This window comes from Pseudophryne corroboree, chromosome 5, assembly GCF_028390025.1.
Source record: "Pseudophryne corroboree isolate aPseCor3 chromosome 5, aPseCor3.hap2, whole genome shotgun sequence".
In the NCBI taxonomy this organism is placed as follows: domain Eukaryota; kingdom Metazoa; phylum Chordata; class Amphibia; order Anura; family Myobatrachidae; genus Pseudophryne; species Pseudophryne corroboree.
In genome coordinates, this window is record NC_086448.1 from 5,052,878 (window position 1) to 5,073,960 (window position 21,083).

The 21,083-nt window shown below is 54.4% G+C and overlaps 1 protein-coding gene across 1 annotated transcript in view; it reads right to left on the reverse strand.

Annotated features, from left to right (window-relative positions):
• Positions 1-21,083, reverse strand: part of PARP10 (poly(ADP-ribose) polymerase family member 10) — a 279,539-nt gene that overhangs the window by 174,096 nt on the left and 84,360 nt on the right. Inside the window, exons 3-6 of the mRNA XM_063921070.1 lie at positions 20,655-20,894; positions 20,337-20,570; positions 3,204-3,590; positions 2,920-3,107 (exon numbers count right to left, since the gene is read on the reverse strand). Of these exons, the coding sequence (XP_063777140.1) occupies positions 2,920-3,107; positions 3,204-3,590; positions 20,337-20,570; positions 20,655-20,894 (1,049 nt within the window). The remainder of the gene's footprint in view (positions 1-2,919; positions 3,108-3,203; positions 3,591-20,336; positions 20,571-20,654; positions 20,895-21,083) is intronic.

The following is a 21,083-nucleotide window of genomic DNA, read 5'->3' on the forward strand; positions in this document are numbered from 1 at the left end:
TTCTGCCGCAGATTTTCAGGAACATTTCTTGCTTCTGGCTCTGTAAGGGGGCCGGCGGCGCGGCTCCGGGAACGAACACCAAGGTCGGGTCCTGTGTTCGATCCCTCTGGAGCTAATGGTGTCCAGTAGCCTAAGAAGCCCAAACTATCTCCAGTCAGGTAGGTTCGCTTCTTCTCCCCTTAGTCCCTCGTAGCAGTGAGTCTGTTGCCAGCAGATCTCACTGAAAATAAAAAACCTAACATATACTTTCTTTTCTAGGAGCTCAGGAGAGCCCCTAGTGTGCATCCAGCTCAGCCGGGCACAAGATTCTAACTGGGGTCTGGAGGAGGGTCATAGTGGGAGGAGCCAGTGCACACCAGGTAGTCCTAAAGCTTTCTTTAGTTGTGCCCAGTCTCCTGCGGAGCCGCTATTCCCCATGGTCCTTACGGAGTCCCAGCATCCACTTAGGACGTCAGAGAAAAAACAAGAGTAAGCGGACATCAGGGACCCTGGAATACCAGGTTTCTAACAAGCTGGCTTCTGTTCATGACTGCTTCATCTCCAACTCTCCTAGCCTCATTGGCTTTCTCCATCCAACACCACTTTCCTGCATCTATTACATTTGGGGGTTTCTCTCTGTCCCACATCTTGGCAGTTAGCAAAGTGGTGGCAAGGGTATCCTTCTCTCCTTCCACTGCACATTCTATGTCCTGTACCCTCAGCTCTGCTTCCAAACTACTCGGTCACTCAACTTCTTTTGACCTAACTTGATGGACCTCCTCCCCTCCAATAGCATCAGTCAGGTCCTGGATCTAGTCTTCTTCCACCACTATGTCATGTCTGATTTCCTAACTTCATTGTCGCTCTCTATATGACCATTATTGTCTCTCCTTTAGCCTCTCCCTCAACCCTCCTCCTTCCATCCCACCATACCTCTGCCCTTATTTCTCCTATGGTTCCTCTTACTAAGCTTTGATAGCTTTGGCCCTGTCCTTTTCTCCCCCTACCTAGTCTCTCTCCTTTCTCCTATCTCACCCTTTCCTGCCATGAGCAAGATTTCTACCTCTACAGTACCCTCAACTCCACCCTTGACTCCATTGCTACAGCTGTAAATTGATCTGTCGTGTCTGCACCTCAACCCTGGCATTTTAAGTTCAAAAATGTTCCTGCATTGGTGAACAGAACTGGTGGAAGTTGTGCTCCTACAGCTCTGCCCCAACCCACACGTAGCAGTCACATTCTCTTCCTCCTTCAAGCATGCCATTGTCTCACCCGTCCTTAAGAAATCCTTGCTTGACCCCGACTATCTCACTAACTACCATTCTATGGGGGTCATTCAGACTGGTACGCACACAGCGGTTCTTCGCTGCGGTGCGAATAGGTCGGAACTGCGGCTGCGCGGCGCTCGCATTGCGCATTGTTGCCCAGCGACGCCCGTGGCGGGCATCGACGCCAGGACAGATGAAAGCAATTGCAGGCGCGATCGCAAGAAGATTGACAGTGGGAAGGAGGATCGGGGTGTCTACTCACCATTTCCCTGGCATGGTAAGTCGAACACAGGCGTGTCCAGGCGTTTGGAGGGCGGATGTCTGACGTCACAGACGGGACCTTCATCGCTGGATCTGTCGCACTGGTAAGTAGCTACAGGGCTAGTCTTGTTTTGCTTGAAACTTTTTTAGCATAGCAGGGCTGCACAAGCAATCGCAGCCCTGCTATGCTAAAATACACTCCCCCATAGGTGGCGTCAGGTTGATCGGACGAGCAGCAAAAAGTTGCTACGTGCGATCAACTCGGAATGTCCCCCTTTATCTCTTCACCCATTTGTCTCCAAGGTCCCAGAGAGCATTGTCTAGCTCTGTCTCACCACATTCCTCTCCTCCCACTCGCTTCTTCATCCTCATCAACCTGGTTTCCATCTCCACTCCACAGAATCTACCCTCACCCAGGTCACCAATGAAGTCCTCAACACTATAGTTAACGGTCACTTTTCATTCTCTTAGAATCTCTCTGCTGCTTTTTGCCCTGTTGATCACCCATTGCTCCTTCAAACCCACCATTCCATCGGTATCCATGAATCCTCTCCTTGTTCATTTCTTTCCTCACTGTTCTTTTTCTATATATACACCTCAGAAGCTATAAACTGTACCCAAGTGCTCCTCCTCTTCTCCCTCTACACAATCTCTCTTGGAAACTGCATCAACTGCATGTCTCTACATGCTTCCCCCCCTTCTCTATCTACTGATAGTCTCTTTCTACTGATGATAGATCTCCTACCCCGCTGCCCACCAAGTGTGTGCCTGGGTGTCATTTGTAACTCCCCCCAAAAAAAACCCACCCTTCACCCCTCACTTTCATAATACCTCTCCTTTCTGCCATCTACACCTCTGTAACATCTCTGGGATCAGGCCCTCTGACTTCCAATGCCACCAAGACTCTCCTCCAAGCACTAATCATCCCCCTGTTATTATATTGTTGTATTTATACTATATTCTACTTCAGATACGTCAAATACATTGCTGCTATGTATGTTCGTGTATGGAGCTGCAAAACCCTTGTGGGGCCTTAAAAAGGATATTAATAATAATCCGTCACTGATAGAGAAAAGCTGACCGGGCAGGATCTAGCCTATCGTTATGTTTTTATTCCCGATTCTGTTTTTCTTTGGATTGTGCTTCTAATTAGTTTTGATTTTATTTATGTTCTATTTTTCCTTGGAACTTTGTCCATCTTGTTTTGTTCTTGATTACTTAGCCAAATTCCTATTGTAATTGTCACTCGCATAGACCTTAATAGATCCCACAAATCATACATCTAGTAATCTCACACACTCTGGCAGTACACCGGTGCAAATATAAGGTGACAGCACCAAAGAGGCATCTGTAATGCACCTCGCTCATATAGCGCTTGTAGATCAGGCCATCAGTGATAACGGACACTCACATTAAAGCCGAACTTCTCCTCCACATCCAGCGGCACAATGGTCACCTGGTCCATTCCTGCCAGTAGGTCGTGATGATATTCCTGAATGAAACGAAGCTCTGCTGCTTCCATGAGAACATCTACTTCAGGCATAGATACTATTGAAGACTCCACCTCACTGTAGCCCTGTGTGTCCCCTGAGGACAGTCCTGGGGGAGCAGGTTCTGATAAATATCCTGTGTACATTTCTTCACTTACAAGTTTAGATTTCACTACTTGTGGCTCATTCGGCTCATTATATTTACCAGCTATCTCTGACCCGGTCTGATGTCCACTCTCATATCCCTCAAGGTGCTCACTCATCTCAGCCTGAACCCCCTCCTGGAAGTCCCTCTGTTTTCCTTCTTGTAATTCAAACTCTATTCCAGGCTGGACCCTCATGTTCTCCTCCTGCTCCTCATTCTTGTACACTGGGCTCCTCTGCAAGTCTTTACGATTTTCCTCAGTGTTCTCGATGCCATCAGCCTCCCGCTCCTCCTCAGTGTTCTCGATGCCATCAGCCTCTCTCCCCTCTTCTTCTGGTGGTCCACCCTCTTCTCTGTTTGCAAATCCCAGGAGATCAGGGTAGAATGGAGACACAACTAACTCACATTTCTCCAGGCAATGAGACCTACTGACAACTTGTGCAGCCACTGAAACAGAGAGAAAGCAAAGCCTTTGAGAAGTCGGCTAAAGAACACAGTATATATGTATCAGCGGGACACGTATGAATGGTCGTCAGCCGCTGAGTTATAAAGACTGCGCAGTTACAATGTAAGAAACAAATATATTCTGCACAACATGTTTATTCCATGGTATCTGACAACAGACTGAGGGCTCTATTTACTAAGCCTTGAATGGAGATAAAGTGGACGGAGATAAAGCACCAGCCAATCAGCTCCCAACTGCCATTTCTCTGACGTCCTAGTGGATGCTGGGAACTCTGTAAGGACCATGGGGAATAGACGGGCTCCGCAGGAGACTGGGCACTCTAAAAGAAAGATTAGGTACTATCTGGTGTGCACTGGCTCCTCCCACTATGCCCCTCCTCCAGACCTCAGTTAGGATACTGTGCCCGGAAGAGCTGACACAATAAGGAAGGATTTTGAATCCCGGGTAAGACTCATACCAGCCACACCAATCACACCGTACAACTTGTGATACTATATCCAGTTAACAGTATGACAACAACTGAGCCTCTCAACAGATGGCTCAACAATAACCCTTTAGTTAGGCAATAACTATATACAAGTATTGCAGGCAATCCGCACTTGGGATGGGCGCCCAGCATCCACTACGGACTACGAGAAATAGATTTACCGGTGAGTAAAATCTTATTTTCTCTAACGTCCTAGTGGATGCTGGGAACTCCGAAAGGACCATGGGGATTATACCAAAGCTCCCAAACGGGTGGGAGAGTGCGGATGACTCTGCAGCACCGAATGAGAGAACTCCAGGTCCTCCTCAGCCAGGGTATCAAATTTGTAGAATTTAGCAAACGTGTTTGCCCCTGACCAAGTTGCAGCTCGGCAAAGTTGTAAAGCCGAGACCCCTCGGGCAGCCGCCCAAGATGAGCCCACTTTCCTCGTGGAATGGGCTTTTACTGATTTAGGATGCGGCAATCCTGCCGCAGAATGAGCTTGCTGAATCGTGTTACAGATCCAGCGCGCAATAGTTTGCTTTGAAGCCGGAGCACCCAGTTTGTTGGGTGCATGCAGGATAAATAGCGAGTCAGATTTTCTGACTCCAGCCGTCCTGGCTACATAGATTTTCAAAGCCCTGACTGCATCTAGTAACTTGGAGTCCTCCAAGTCCCGAGTAGCCACAGGCACTACAATAGGCTGGTTCAAATGAAATGCCGATACCACATTAGGGAGAAATTGGGGACGAGTCCTCAATTCTGCCCTGTCCATATGGAAGATCAGATAAGGACTTTTACACGACAAAGCCGCCAATTCTGACACACGCCTAGCCGAAGCTAAGGCCAATAACATGACCACTTTCCACGTGAGATATTTTAGCTCCACGGTCTTAAGTGGCTCAAACCAATGTGATTTCAGGAAATCCAACACAACGTTGAGATCCCAAGGTGCCACAGGAGGCACAAAAGGGGGCTGAATATGCAGCACTCCCTTAACAAACGTCTGAACCTCAGGCAGTGAAGCCAGTTCTTTTTGAAAGAAAATAGATAGGGCCGAAATCTGGTCCTTTATGGACCCTAATTTTAGGCCCATAGTCACACCTGACTGTAGGAAGTGCAGGAATCGACCCAGCTGGAATTCCTCTGTGGGGGCCTTCCTGGCCTCACACCAAGCAACATATTTTCGCCATATACAGTGATAATGTTGTGCTGTCACGTCTTTCCTAGCCTTTATCAGCGTAGGAATCACTTCATCCGGAATGCCCTTTTCCGCTAGGATCAGGCGCTCAACCGCCATGCCGTCAAACGCAGCCGCGGTAAGTCTTGAAACAGACAGGGCCCCTGCTGTAACAGCCCCCCCCCCCCCCCCCCAGCGCCCTGCACCCAACACTGACCGGAGTGTGTAAGTGTGCTATGGGAGCAATGGCGCACAGCTGCAGTGCTGTGCGCTACCTTAATGAAGACCGGAGTCTTCAGCCGCCGATTTTCATCTTTATCTTCCGTCTTCTGGCTCTGTAAGGGGGACGGCGGCGCGGCTCCGGGACCGGATGACCGAGGACTGGGCCTGTGTTCGATCCCTCTGGAGCTAATGGTGTCCAGTAGCCTAAGAAGCACAAACTACCACATGGTTAGGTAGGTTCGCTTCTTCTCCCCTCAGTCCCTCGTAGCAGTGAGTCTGTTGCCAGCAGATCTCACTGTAAAATAAAAAACCTAACATATACTTTCTTTCTAGGAGCTCAGGAGAGCCCCTAGTGTGCATCCAGCTCAGCCGGGCACAAGATTCTAACTGAGGTCTGGAGGAGGGGCATAGAGGGAGGAGCCAGTGCACACCAGATAGTACCTAATCTTTCTTTTAGAGTGCCCAGTCTCCTGTGGAGCCCGTCTATTTCCCATGGTCCTTACGGAGTTCCCAGCATCCACTAGGACGTCAGAGAAATGACACATAGGAGCTGATTGGCTGGTACTTTATCTCCGTCCACTTTATCTCCGTCCAAGGCTTAGTAAATAGAGCCCTGAGTTTGTAACTCCCATTTGTCTGCATTACTGAGCTATATATTACACCAGTTATATACATGAGCATCTTCCCTTCGCTGATTGTTGGTATACAGAGTGCAGCGTCTCTATTCACTGGGAGGTGACGCAGAACCAGGTCACAGAAGATACAATTCCATCACTCATTTATAGAGAGGACCCACGTGACCAGTGACCGAGTTTTCATTTCTGTTTGACTGTATATGTATAGTATTCAGATACTGGATCTAATTACACCTCCTTTGTCATGACTCCCCATCCTGACCATACCTCCCCCCAGCCTGGCCATACCCCGCCCCAGCCTGGCCATTCCCCGCCCCAGCCTGGCCATTCCCCGCCCCAGCCTGGCCATTCCCCGCCCCAGCCTGACCATACCTCACCCCAGCCTGACCATACCTCCCCCCAGCCTGACCATACCCCGCCCCAGCCTGACCATACCCCGCCCCAGCCTGGCCATACCTCCCCCCAGCCTGACCATACCTCCCCCAGCCTGACCATACCCCGCCCCAGCCTGGCCATACCTCCCCCCAGCCTGACCATACCTCCCCCCAGCCTGGCCATACCCCGCCTCAGCCTGGCCATAACTCACCCCAGCCTGACCATACCTCCCCCCAGCCTGACCATACCTCCCCCCAGCCTGGCCATACCTCCCCCCAGCCTGACCATACCTCCCCCCAGCCTGACCATACCTCCCCCCAGCCTGACCATACCTCCCCCCAGCCTGACCATACCTCCCCCCAGCCTGACCATACCCCGCCCCAGCCTGGCCATACCTCCCCCCAGCCTGACCATACCTCCCCCAGCCTGGCCATACCTCCCCCCAGCCTGACCATACCTCCTCCCAGCCTGGCCATACCTCCTCCCAGCCTGGCCATACCCCGCCCCAGCCTGACCATACCTCACCCCAGCCTGGCCATAACTCACCCCAGCCTGGCCATACCTCCCCCCAGCCTGGCCATACCTCCTCCCAGCCTGGCCATACCCCGCCCCAGCCTGGCCATAACTCACCCCAGCCTGGCCATACCTCCCCCCAGCCTGGCCATAACTCACCCCAGCCTGGCCATAACTCACCCCAGCCTGGCCATACCTCCCCCCAGCCTGGCCATAACTCACCCCAGCCTGGCCATACCTCCCCCCAGCCAGGCCATACCCCGCCCCAGCCTGGCCATACCCCGCCCCAGCCTGGCCATACCCCGCCCCAGCCTGGCCATACCCCGCCCCAGCCAGGCCACACCCTGCCCCAGCCAGGCCACACCCCGCCCCAGCCAGGCCACACCCCGCCCCAGCCTGGCCACACCTCGCCCCAGCCTGACCATACCTCCCCCAAGCCTGACCATACCTCGCCCCACCCTGGCCATACCTCCTCCCAGCCTGGCCATACCTCCTCCCAGCCTGGCCATACCTCCTCCCAGCCTGGCCATACCCCGCCCCAGCCAGGCCATACCCCGCCCCAGCCTAGCCATACCCCGCCCCAGCCTGGCCATACCTCGCCCCAGCCTGACCATACGTCCCCACCAGCCTGACCATACCTCGCCCCAGCCTGACCATACCTCCCCCCAGCCTGGCCATAACTCCCCCCAGCCTGGCCATACCTCCTCCCAGCCTGACCATACCTCGCCCCAGCCTGACCATACCTCGCCCCAGCCTGGCCATACCTCGCCCCAGCCTGGCCATACCTCACCCCAGCCTGACCATACCTCACCCCAGCCTGGCCATACCTCCCCCCAGCCTGACCATACCTCCCCCCAGCCTGACCATACCTCCCCCCAGCCTGGCCATAACTCACCCCAGCCTGGCCATACCTCCCCCCAGCCTGACCATACCTCCCCCCAGCCTGGCCATTCCCCGCCCCAGCCTGGCCATACCCCACCCCAGCCTGGCCATACCTCACCCCAGCCTGGCCATAACTCCCCCCAGCCTGGCCATTCCCCGCCCCAGCCTGGCCATACCCCGCCCCAGCCTGGCCATACCCCACCCCAGCCTGGCCATACCTCCCCCCAGCCTGGCCATACCCCACCCCAGCCTGGCCATACCTCACCCCAGCCTGGCCATACCTCACCCCAGCCTGGCCATACCTCCCCCCAGCCTGGCCATACCTCCCCCCAGCCTGGCCATACCTCCCCCCAGCCTGGCCATACCTCCCCCCAGCCTGGCCATACCTCCCCCCAGCCTGGCCATACCTCCCCCCAGCCTGGCCATACCTCCCCCCAGCCTGGCCATTCCCCGCCCCAGCCTGGCCATACCCCGCCCCAGCCTGGCCATACCCCACCCCAGCCTGGCCATTCCCCGCCCCAGCCTGGCCATTCCCCGCCCCAGCCTGGCCATTCCCCGCCCCAGCCTGGCCATACCCCACCCCAGCCTGGCCATACCTCACCCCAGCAAGGCCATACCTCCCCCCAGCCTGGCCATACCCCGCCCCAGCCTGGCCATTCCCCGCCCCAGCCTGGCCATTCCCCGCCCCAGCCTGGCCATACCTCACCCCAGCCTGGCCATACCTCCCCCCAGCCTGGCCATACCTCCCCCCAGCCTGACCATACCTCCCCCCAGCCTGGCCCCCAGCCTGGCCATACCTCACCCCAGCCTGGCCATACCTCCCCCCAGCCTGGCCATACCTCCCCCCAGCCTGGCCATACCTCCCCTCAGCCTGGCCATACCCCGCCCCAGCCTGGCCATACCTCCCACCAGCCTGGGCCTGACCATACCTCCCCCCAGCCTGACCATACCTCCCCCCAGCCTGACCATACCTCACCCCAGCCTGACCATACCTCACCCCAGCCTGACCATACCTCCCCCCAGCCTGACCATACCTACCCCCAGCCTGACCATACTTCCCCCCCAGCATGACCATACCTCACCCAAGCAGCTCACCCCAGCCTGGCCATACCTCACCCCAGCCTGACCATACCTCGCCCCAGCCTGACCAGACCTCCCCCCAGCCTGACCAGACCTCCCCCCAGCCTGACCAGACCTCCCCCCAGCCTGACCAGACCTCCCCACAGCCTGACCAGACCTCCCCCCAGCCTGGCCATACCTCCCCCCAGCATGACCATACCTCCCCCCAGCATGACCATACCCCAGCCTGGCCATACCTCACCCCAGCCTGACCATACCTCCCCCCAGCCTGGCCAGGCTCCTCCCCCCAGCCTGGCCATACCTCGCCCCAGCCTGGCCATACCCCGCCCCAGCCTGGCCATACCCCGCCCCAGCCTGGCCATACCCCGCCCCAGCCTGGCCATACCCCGCCCCAGCCTGGCCATACCCCGCCCCAGCCTGGCCATACCCCCCTCGCCCCAGCCTGACCATACCTCCCCCCAGCCTGGCCATACCTCCCCCCAGCCTGACCATGCCTCAGCCAAGCAGCTCACCCCAGCCTGACCATACCTCACCCCAGCCTGGCCATATCTCCCCCAGCCTGACCATACCTCCCCCCAGCCTGGCCATACCTCCCCCCAGCCTGGCCATACCTCCCCCCAGCCTGGCCATACCCCGCCCCAGCATGGCCATACCCCGCCCCAGCCTGACCATACCTCACCCCAGCCTGGCCATATCTCCCCCAGCCTGGCCATACCTCCCCCCAGCCTGGCCATACCTCCCCCCAGCCTGGCCATACCTCCCCCCAGCCTGGCCATACCTCCCCCCAGCCTGGCCATACCTCCCCCCAGCCTGGCCATACCTCCCCCCAGCCTGGCCATACCTGCCCCCAGCCTGGCCATACCTGCCCCCAGCCTGGCCATACCTCCCCCCAGCCTGGCCATACCTCCCCCCAGCCTGGCCATACCCCGCCCCAGCCTGGCCATACCCCGCCCCAGCCTGACCATACCTCACCCCAGCCTGGCCATACCTCACCCCATAACTCCCCCCAGCCTGGCCATAACTCCCCCCAGCCTAGCCATAACTCAACCAAGCCTGACCATAACCCACCCCAGCTGGGCCATACCTCACCCCTGCCTGACCTTAACTCACCCCAGCCTGACCATATGTGGCCGGAGAGACCCCAGCCCACGTGGACAAATGGCCGCCGCGGCACTGAAGGGGTTAACCCCTAGTGCCCGACGCCATTTTGCGGACAATAGGCGCTTGGCGTCACTGTTAAATGTACTAACGGCGCTGGGCGCAGACTGTTTAAAAATATGTTTAATGATGTGTCTTAACATGTCATATGTAGTGCTCTGTGCACAATTGCAGGAATACATGTTTAACTGTATTTATTTTATATTCAAGATATGGTCACCTGTACTTAAAGGGGAAAATGCACTTACTCTTATCAATGTCTGAATAATCATCTCCTGTCAGTAGGAAGTGGCATGCTAATGGCCCTGTCCTAGCAGAGAGGTGTGAATGACAAAACCTTTTGATGTGTAAGTTCCTTTGAGAAAGATGCTAATCACGGGGTCTATGGGTTCGGAACCTGTTTGTATTGTAGCCTTTCCTGTTGTAATCTCAAACACTGGGTTTGCCTGGAGATGTGAATGAAACAGAAACATTTGTATTTTGAAGCTATGTGATAAATTTATCAATAGTGAATGTTAATCTGATACCAAACGTTGTCTGGGTGACAGGAAGGAGGATATTGTTTTATTGCACTTATCTCCTTTTGAAATGTAATTTATTTATTGGTATTTTGTAAAATAACCTGATTGGTTGGAGAACACAGGGAGGGCTTACCCCCCTGTGGTACTGTGTGGAAAATTGACATAAAAAGGAGACCTGCGTGCCTCCAGATTTGTATTGTACCATCTTATTCTGCTGGAACATCTTGCTGTATGCTGTTGCCCCTAGCAATAGGGAAGAGTTCTCTTTAGAACTATTGAGCAAATAAACATCATCTGCCTCAAGAAGATTGCTTCATCTTGTGACCTACAGGGTTATGCCAAACATAGCCCCGTCCTCCGGCTGTCCAGGGAAGCACCTAACGTCTCCAAGTTCCGCCAGCTACCGGTAGAGGCCTAGCAAGTGGCTAGTGGGGATTAGTCAACACCACACAGGTGTGGTAAGGCAGTGTGTCGGCACATACAGAGCAGAACCGTGGTTCCAAACGCCACGGCAGGTTAGGAGTTTGGTGGTGGCAGCATAAACCCGCCCACAGCGCAGTGGGTGGAGTCAGTAACAGGCGGTTACTGACGGTAAGCGGGAATCCCCTATGTGGTCAGGCCTCGTGTGACCTAACCTTCCATTCTGTACGCAGGAGACGGTACGCGAAAGCGGCGAGTGCTTTCGTACGGGACCATCCTGTCACAAAAATTGGTGGCATAGCGGTGGGATAATCCCAGGCGGCTTTTCATCACCCGATTGGAGAAGCCGAGTTACCCAGGGGAGGAGTAACTGCAGCGCAGGAGAACGCACAAGAAGGCGGAATTCAGCGGAATGTCCAAGGATGATCTGGAGATCGTGTCCCAGGAGAAGGGTGCTCTGCATTGGACATCCCAGACAAGGTACTGTGAACTACAACCTATATTTGGCTCCATCCAGCCCCTCACTTAGACATCATTCACCTCTGTTCTCTGAGCAAAAAATAACTGACTTCTTGCATTAATCAACTAATATACAGCATATTCAGGCCCTGAATCACTGAAGGGTCACTGCTCACTTCAATTTGCAAGAGCCATTCCAAAGGACACATGTTATCACTACCCCCCACAAGAAATGTACTTCAAAGGCCTCTAACACTGAGATCTTTCACACCTACACAACAGGAATTGGATTCTAACACCTCTCCACACGGCTGCTTTTGACTAAATCAGCAACAGAAAAAGCAGTTATTTTATTTACAGTATCACTTGTTTCAAATATACCCATTGTATTAAGGAGCAGCAATAGGTTACAGCAACAACGATTATAGCGATTACAATCTAAGATGGCGCCGCAGATGGCTGCCTCGGAGCTACGCAGCTCAGCCAAAATACCTGTTTCCCCTTGTTTTCCCTTGCCCTTGTCTACCCCACCGGTGACCAAATACAGCAGGGAAGCCCTCCTTAGTTGGAGCGCTCCCGAGGTGCTTACCACACGTTCGGGCCCGTCGGCAGGCAGATCAGCGGTCCTTGCAGCCCTCGCTGCCCTGTGTGGCAAGGATGCAGACGTTGTGGACCCCGAAGTGGATGACCGAGCAGCCGCGCCCCCCCCCGCAGCCCAGGTGGCGACTGGCGGATGGATCACCGGCCCCGGAAAGAGAATGACGGAGGCCCTCATGTCGGCCCTAGTAGAAGGACCTGGACTCAGAGGAGAGGCTGTCGCGCAGGCGCCCTAGTGAGGTGGCGGCGGCGAGGGCACCGGTCTGCACTACCCGCGATCCTGCTTTCGAATGTGCGCTCACTGGCAAACAAGTTCGATGAATTGTCCCTCCTTCTGGGCAGCGCAGGGTCAGGCATTACAGGGTCATCTATCCTCTGCTTTACGGAGACGTGGCTGGACGACCATATTGCGGACAACCCGATGTCTCTGCCGGGCTTCAGTCTCTTCAGGGCCGATCGCTCCAAGGTTCTCTCAAGAAAAACGAAGGGTGGTGGCATCTGCTTCTACATCAACGACGGATGGTGCACCAATGTCACGATCATAGGCAAATCATGCAGCCCTCACCTGGAGATGCTGAGTATCAACTGCAACCCCTTCTATTCCCCCTGGGAATTTGCCTCAATTGTCCTTGTGGGAGTGTACATCTCCCCCCTCGCCTGCGCGAACGAAGCCCTGCACCACCTGGCCGTATGCATATCTGACATAGAACAAAAACACCCAGACTCTCTGCTTATAGTACTGGGTGACTTCAACAGAACTAACCTGAGCAAGGAGCTACCTAAGTACAAACAACAAGTCACGTGTCCCACTAGAGAAGGGCGCACCCTTGATCACTGCTACACTACCCTCAAGTCTGCCATCCGGTCTATCCCGCGTGCTGCACTCGGCCTATCTGACCACTGCCTCGTCCACCTACTCCCTACCTATACACAGAAGCTGAGAGCAGTTAAGCCTGTCAAGAAATGGACCAATGAGGCCAAGATGAAGCTCCAGGCCTGCTTTGACTGCACGGAATGGGGGGTCTTTGAAGCCTCGGCAACCGACCTGAATGACTTGACAGACACTGTCACATCCTACATCAGCTACTGTGAGGACATGTGTGTACCTACCAAGACTTACCGCATTTACAACAACAACAAGCCCTGGTTCAATGCCCAGCTCAGGCAACTTCGTCGAGCCAAAGAGGAGGCCTATAGCAGCGGTGACAGAGCACTATACAACCGTACTAGGAACTCTCTGACTAAAGGAATTAGGCTAGCAAAAAAGCGGTTCTCGGACAAGCTGACAAACGATCTCTCCACCAATGACCCCGTATCTGTATGGAAAGGAATGCAATCCATAACCAACTATAGGAAAACATCAAAGTCCACCGCCATGCACCAAGACCTTGCAGATGAACTGAACCACTTTTATTGCAGGTTCGCAAAAGAAGTCCCCTGCAACCCAAACAATCACCTCTACGATGCCCCGAACACCGACGGCCAACCCCAGGCACTGCAAGTCACCCAAGAAGAGGTGGAGGCATTGTTCAAAAGGACCAAAACCAGGAAAGCTCCGGGTCCTGACGGAGTGTCACCATCTGCCCTAAGAGCATGTGCGGGTCAGCTCGCCCCCATATTCACCAAGATCTTCAATAAATCGCTGGAGCTACAGAAAGTCCCTTCCTGCCTCAAAAGGTCTACTATAGTCCCGGTCCCCAAGAAACCCACTATCACGAACCTGAACGACTACAGGCCGATAGCACTGACGTCTGTGGTCATGAAAACGTTCGAGCGTCTGGTTTTGAATCACCTGAAAACTGTGACTGGCCCCCAACTGGACCCCCAGCAGTTCGCCTATCGCTCGAATCGGTGTGTCGAGGATGCAGTCAACCTGGGCCTGCACTACATTCTACAGCACCTAGACATTCCCGGTACCTATGCGAGGGTCCTGTTTGTCGATTTCAGCTCGGCCTTCAATACAATCGTCCCCAGCATCCTCCACCCCAAATAATTTCGCCTAGGGGTCCCAGAAGCTACCTGTTCCTGGATAATAGACTTCCTGACAGATAGGACACAGGTGGTGAAAGCGGGGGAATTCACCTCTCAAGCGCGGTCCATCAGTACAGGGGCCCCTCAGGGCTGTGTCCTCTCACCCCTGCTCTTCTCCCTGTACACAAATGACTGTACCTCAGAGGCGCAATTAGTAAGGATCATCAAATTTGCCGATGACACCACCGTCATCGGCCTCATCAAGGATGGGGACGAATCGGCCTATAGACGGGAAGTAGACCGGCTGGCCCAGTGGTGCATCCACAACAACCTTGACCTCAACCCCCTCAAAACTGTCGAGATGATAGTGGACTTCAGGAAGAAGTCATCTAGTGCACCTCCGCTAACGATTGCTGACAGTGTGGTATCGCTAGTGGACTCCTTCAAGTTTCTAGGGACCACAATCTCCAGGGACCTTAAATGGGGGTCCAACACTGACGCCACTGTTGGGAAAGCGCAGCAGAGGTTGTTCTTCCTCAGGCAACTAAGGAAGTTCAACATCCCACAGAAGCTCCTGCTCCTCTTCTACTCCGCGATTGTGGAGTCGGTACTGTGCTCCTCGATACTCGTATGGTACAGCTCCGCCAGCGCGAGGGACATATGCAGGCTCCGAAAGGTGGTCAGAACCGCAGAGAAGATCATCGGGGCCGACCTTCCCTCAGTCCAGGACCTGTACTTGTCCAGAGCTAAAAAGCGGGCAATGAAGATAGTAAAAGACCAGCTACACCCCGGCCACAGCATGTTTAACTTGCTTCCTTCAGGCAGGCGTTACAGGGCTGTCCCCGCCAGATCCACCAGAAGCCTCAAAAGTTTCTTTCCCCAAGCTGTCCGCCTGCCGAACTCCTGAACATTGACTGACTAGACGTACATGTAACTCACTTGTGTCCCTACGGTATACCTATCCGTGTAACTTTACTGCTTACCTGTTACCTACTTGGCTGTTGTATAGCAAACCGAAGACAAATTCCTAGTATACGTAAGTATACCTGGCCAATAAAGCTGATTCTGATTCTGATATCCCTTTCAACGCGTCCAGAAGCGTCATGAGGGCGGCGCTCATGAGCGTGGAGGAGTCCCATCGGGCGGAGGTGGAAAGCACTGACGGCGTCGGCATCGCAGAGGACGGCCCAACAGTGGACCTTCGTAAGGAACCGGTGAGAACCACAAGCCCCGCCCTCTCTCACAGCAACAATGTTTCCCAGCAATCCCTAGCAGGGCCAGGATCCCAACGTCCCAGGGGGGGCGGCACGGATAGCCTAGCAGATCGGCTAGCGGAATTGGGGTTAAGGGCAACGGAGCAAGAGCGCTTGATCAGCATCCAGATGTGGCGTGATGAGCGGGCACCACAGGCCGTGGTACCCCGGGAGCCGTTGTCAGCTGTTGTACACAGATCGGGACGCATTCAGTTTGCCAAGTTTGCAGACAGTAATGGGGACATTGATGGACATTTACAAGCTTTTGAAAGGACTTGTAAACTACATGATTTACCCAAGTCGGAGTGGGTGAGACACCTTGTGCCCACTCTGCATGGCGAGGCATTGGAGGCCTATCGGGGAGTGGCCACGGAGGACTGTGGGGATTACGACGAAGTCGCGAAGGCCCTCCTCCAGCGATTCTTCATCACTCCAGAGTCTTACCGGAAGAAGTTCAGAGACTTGCCCAAGAATCCTAGCAGCACCCATGGGCAGTTTGCCACCCAGCTGCGGCAGTACGTGGTGAAGTGGGTGAAGGATTCTGAAGCCACTACATGGGACGCACTGATCGACCTGATCTGCAGGGAGCAGTTCTACCGCAGGTGCGCCCCAGAAGTGAAGGAGTGGGTGCTAGATCGGGAGCCACCCAGCTTAAAGATGGCTGCCCAGTTAGCAGACAAGTATGTGGCAATTCGGCCACAGGGCCAGAAGCGCCCAGCCAGCAGCCAGCTCCAAAAGACTGTACCACCAAGGGGACACCCCTCTTCAACTCATCACCCCCAAAGACAAGCATCTTCCAACCCGGGTGCTCTTGGCCAGCAACCGCACCGTCCCTGCAACTGATCAGAGATCATCTGTGCCACGACTGGAGAAGAAGTGCTACGGCTGTGGGAAAATCGGACATCTGAGGATGAACTGTCCTGCATCCCAAGCACCCCAGACTCGTGCCCCAAATCCGAGTGCTGGAACTCGGATCGCTTGTTTGACGAGAGGAGATGAGCCTACAGAGACTGTTCCCCCTCCAGTCAGTCCGATGTAGTGTGGCGAGAGACAGGTGCACTCTGTGGAGAGAGTCACTTGCATGGCCAAACAGCCCCTACACAACATGTGGAGGCACCTGCAGCCGGTCCACGTGGGACCCCTGCAGGGAGAAGGCCTAAGAGACTCTGGGGCCTCAATCACTGTGGTGAGCCCCCACCTTATAGATCCTGCTGCAGTATTGCAGGGTCGCACTGCCAAGGTCACCCTGGCAGATGGAACAGAGAAAGAGGTTCCCATGGCGAGAGTCTACCTGGACTGGGGAGCTGGACCAGAGTTGCGAGAAGTTGCAGTCATGGATGGTCTCCCAACTGATGTGGTCCTAGGAAATGACCTGGGTGGTGGGATCGTCACCACGTTTGCTGGCGCCATTCCCCGGAGTCAAGTTCCACAACCACCGTTGACATCAGCTACTCCAGCACAGCACAGCACAGCCCAGAGGAAAAGACTACAGCTGCTAGACAACTGCCAGCACAGCCAACCACAGCATCAACCAGCCCAGAGGAAGAGATTACAGCGGCTAGATCGGCACATCGACCCCGCATGCCTTTTGCCTCTGGTATGCCTACGTCCCCTAGCTACGCAGAGGATGTTGGTTCCAGCTCGTTTGATCCTGTGGGGGTGCCCAATGATGCTCCTGACCCAAGTGGTTTGCCAACTCCGGCGGTGAGTATGAGAAACCACACTGACTTTTCCATGACTGACCTCTACCAGACTGATCCTAGTAGTCCCCACCTAGATCCCCCTGTAGTGTGTCCCAATTTAGGAGAGATTGAGGGCCGCAGGCAGGAGTTTAGGGAGGCTCAACCCTCAGACCCATCCCTGAAAGGCATGAGGCGCCACTCTGGCAGCGGCCTTGACAGGGTTGGGGCAGGAAGTTTGACCTGGCGGGAAGGGTTAAGGTATAGGGTAGCCAGGAAAGTGGGAGGGGATAGACCAGATAGGGAATGTGTCCAACTGGTCCCCCCAGGGAACGGTCCTGCGCAACCGGTGTGGTTGCCAGCGAAACACCTTTGGACAGTAACCCGGAGACAGACCGTACCCTGAAGTGCCTGACACAGAGCTTACCCTGGTCTGGAATGTCAGATGACGCCCAGACCAACTGTAAGGCTGGTGCCATGCGTTGGCAGCTGGGGCACTCCAGCGGTTGTGTTGTCTCTGGGCCTCTGCCCATAAGAAAACCCTTGCAGCAAGTTGCTGTGGACATAGCAGGTCCCTTGCCTGTGCACAGTAGATCGGGGAAGACACGCGGCCTCCCTGTAGTGGATGCCACACAGGATCCAGAGGCTGGTGGTCTGGCCGCCATCACTGTGGCACAGGTAGCGGACGAGGAGGGAAGAGTAGGCCTAGGTGACAGGGTAGGTTTCCCGAGTCATAGGTCGACAGAAGAGGATTGGAGGGCAGGTCTGACAGTTCAGGCAGACAGTTGCCAGATAGGTATGACGGAGGTGCAGTGCCTGGGGCACCATGTAGGAGGAGACAGGGGTAGGCCCAAACCAGAGGGGGTGGAGGCAACCAGAGGCTGTCCCCGACCCACATCACCCAGACCGGTACTGACCTTAGAACCTGTAAGGCCCTACGGACACGTTGTCATTGACTTTAGTCCTGTAGTGAACCCCTTGACAGAGATGGCTAGGAAGGGCATTCCCAAGTCAGTGGACTTTGCACCCGCTTGCGAGTTGGCATTCCAGTCATTGAAGAAGGCTCGGGTACCCGCTCCTGTGCTGATGGCGCACATTCTTGACCAGGACTGTGTGTTACGAACTACTGCGCCACTGCACGGACTGGGAGTAGTAACGAGCCAGAAAGAGCCATATGGGCAGGAGCACCCTGTGGCCTGTTTGAGCAGTATACTGCTATTGTGGGAGGTGGGGTATGCCACAATTGGGACACCGTGGGTGGCACTTGTGTGTAACTGGCCCCCCACCGTGGTGACTTACCACCCACCTGTTAGGTGGCTGCAATCTACCTTGGGGAAATTGGACAGACTTTTGTGGTGTAGCCTTGAACTTGGACTTCAGGTGGACTATTTGAACATTGTGCACCCACGAAGAGAGGCCCACTACACTATGGATGAACTGTCTAGGCCGGAGCCTGCACCCCCCAGGTAGCGTCCCCTTCAACTCAACAGACTGCGGGACCAGGAGTCAAATCGTTGGGACATGGCTCCCTGGTTGACCCGCTTGAATGGGGGGGGGGAGTGTGGCCGGAGAGACCCCAGCCCACGTGGACAATGGCCGCCGCGGCACTGAAAGGGTTAACCCCTAGTGCCCGACGCCATTTTACGGACAATAGGCGCCTGGCGTCACTGTTAAATGTACTAACGGCGCTGGGCGCAGACTGTTTAAAAATATGTTTAATGATGTGTCTTAACATGTCACATGTAGTGCTCTGTGCACAATTGCAGGAATACATGTTTAACTGTATTTATTTTATATTCAAGATATGGTCACCTGTACTTAAAGGGGAAAATGCACTTACTCTTATCAATGTCTGAATAATCATCTCCTGTCAGTAGGAAGTGGCATGCTAATGGCCCTGTCCTAGCAGAGAGGTGTAAATGACAAAACCTTTTGATGTGTAAGTACCTTAGAGAGAGATGTTACTCACAGGAATCTCCTTATCCCATATGTAAAGTAGTTCTGGGCTTGGAACCTGTTTCATGTAACTGATTTAATTGATATACGAACCCTGAATGGCAGATGCAGGAAGTAAGACTGTTTGTTTGTGTTGCAGCCTTTCCTGTTGTAACCCCAAACACTGGGTTTGCCTGGAGATGTGAATGACCAGAAACATTTGTATTTTGAAGCTATGTGATAAATTTATCAATAGTGAATGTTAATCTGATACCAAACGTTGTCTGCGTGACAGGAAGGAGGATATTGTTTTATTGCACTTATCTCCTTTTGAAATGTAATTTATTTATTGGTATTTTGTAAAATAACCTGATTGGTTGGAGAAGACAGGGAGGGCTTACCCCCCTGTAGTACTGTGTGGAAATTTGACATAAAAAGGAGGCCTGCGTGCCTCCAGATTTGTAGTTGTACCATCTTATTCTGCTGGAACATCTTGCTGTATGCTGTTGCCCTAGCAATAGGGAAGAGTTCTCTTTAGAACTATTGAGCAAATAAATACCATTTGCCTCAAGAAGACCGCGTCATCTTGTGACCTACAGGGTTATGCCAAACCTAGCCCCGTCCTCCGGCTGTCCAGGGAAGCACCTAACGTCTCCAAGTTCCGCCTTCCGCCAGCTACCGGTAGAGGCCTAGCAAGTGGCTAGAGGGGATTCGTCAACACCACACAGGTGTGGTAAGGCAGTACCCCAGCCTGACCATAACTCACCCCATAACTCCCCCCGGTCTGGCCATACCTCACCCCAGTCTGGCCATACCTCACCCCAGTCTGGCCATACCTCACCCCAGCCTGGCCATACCTCACCCCAGCCTGGCCATACCTCACCCCAGCCTGGCCATACCTCACCCCAGCCTGGCCATAACTTCCCCCAGCCTGGCCATAACTTCCCCCAGCCTGGCCATAACTTCCCCCAGCTTGGCCATAACTCCCCCCAGCTGGGCCATAACTCACCCCAGCTGGGCCATAACTCACCCCAGCCTGACCATACCTCACCCCAGCCGGGCCATAACTCCCCCAGTTGGGCCATACCTCCCCCCAGCCGGGCCATAACTCCCACCAGCCGGGCCATAACTCCCACCAGCCGGGCCATAACTCCCACCAGCCGGGCCATACCTCACCCTGGCCATACCTCACCCCAGCCTGGCCATACCTCACCCCAGCCTGGCCATACCTCCCCCCAGCCGGGCCATACCTCACCCCAGCCTGGCCATACCTCACCCCAGCCGGGCCATACCTCACCCCAGCCGGGCCATACCTCACCCCAGCCGGGCCATACCTCACCCCAGCCGGGCCATACCTCACCCCAGCCGGGCCATACCTCACCTTTGTAGTCACAGAAAGACACGACGGCAGCAGAATTATTCCTCAGCAGGGTGAGAGACTTCACTCTACCGCCTCCACTCCGTCTGCTCTCAAAATACATCTCCAGGAGCTCAGCGGAGACGTGGCTGCCCACATTCTCCACCAGCACCTCGGCACAAGCTCTGACACGCTGCAGAGATACAGACGCCTGATGTAATTTTCGCGCTTTAACACACTGTGCCAAATGCTCAAATTCTGAATGTGAAAAATAAAAAGATGTCAGTCAGCGTCATCACCACGTGCGACTGTCTCACTAGTCACTGACTAAACACTGCTCACCTTCATCGCTCAGCGGATCCGGGAAGGCAATCAGCACTGTGCATCGGTCCTGAGATCGTCTGGTGGTGAATTCCTCTCTGTCACTTACATTCTCCACATACAATTCCAGCAAAGAGTCTTCTGTGTCAGGGTCTAGGCAACACAAAGCTACCTTGCCGGGATCCCAAGGAGGTAGACGGTACACGTGTACTTCTACATTCTTCACAATATGTTCCTCCTTCGCCAACACATTCTCTGCATCTGTAGAGTAGGCAACACATGTTACATACAGAATCCTCTATCCGAAAAACCGCTATACGCTGCGTTCCTGACCACATGACTACGGCAGAAATCTATTACACCCTATACAGACATAGGAACCCACACCCCAACATGACCTGACCACTGACCATAATACATCTATTACACCCTATACACACATAGGACACT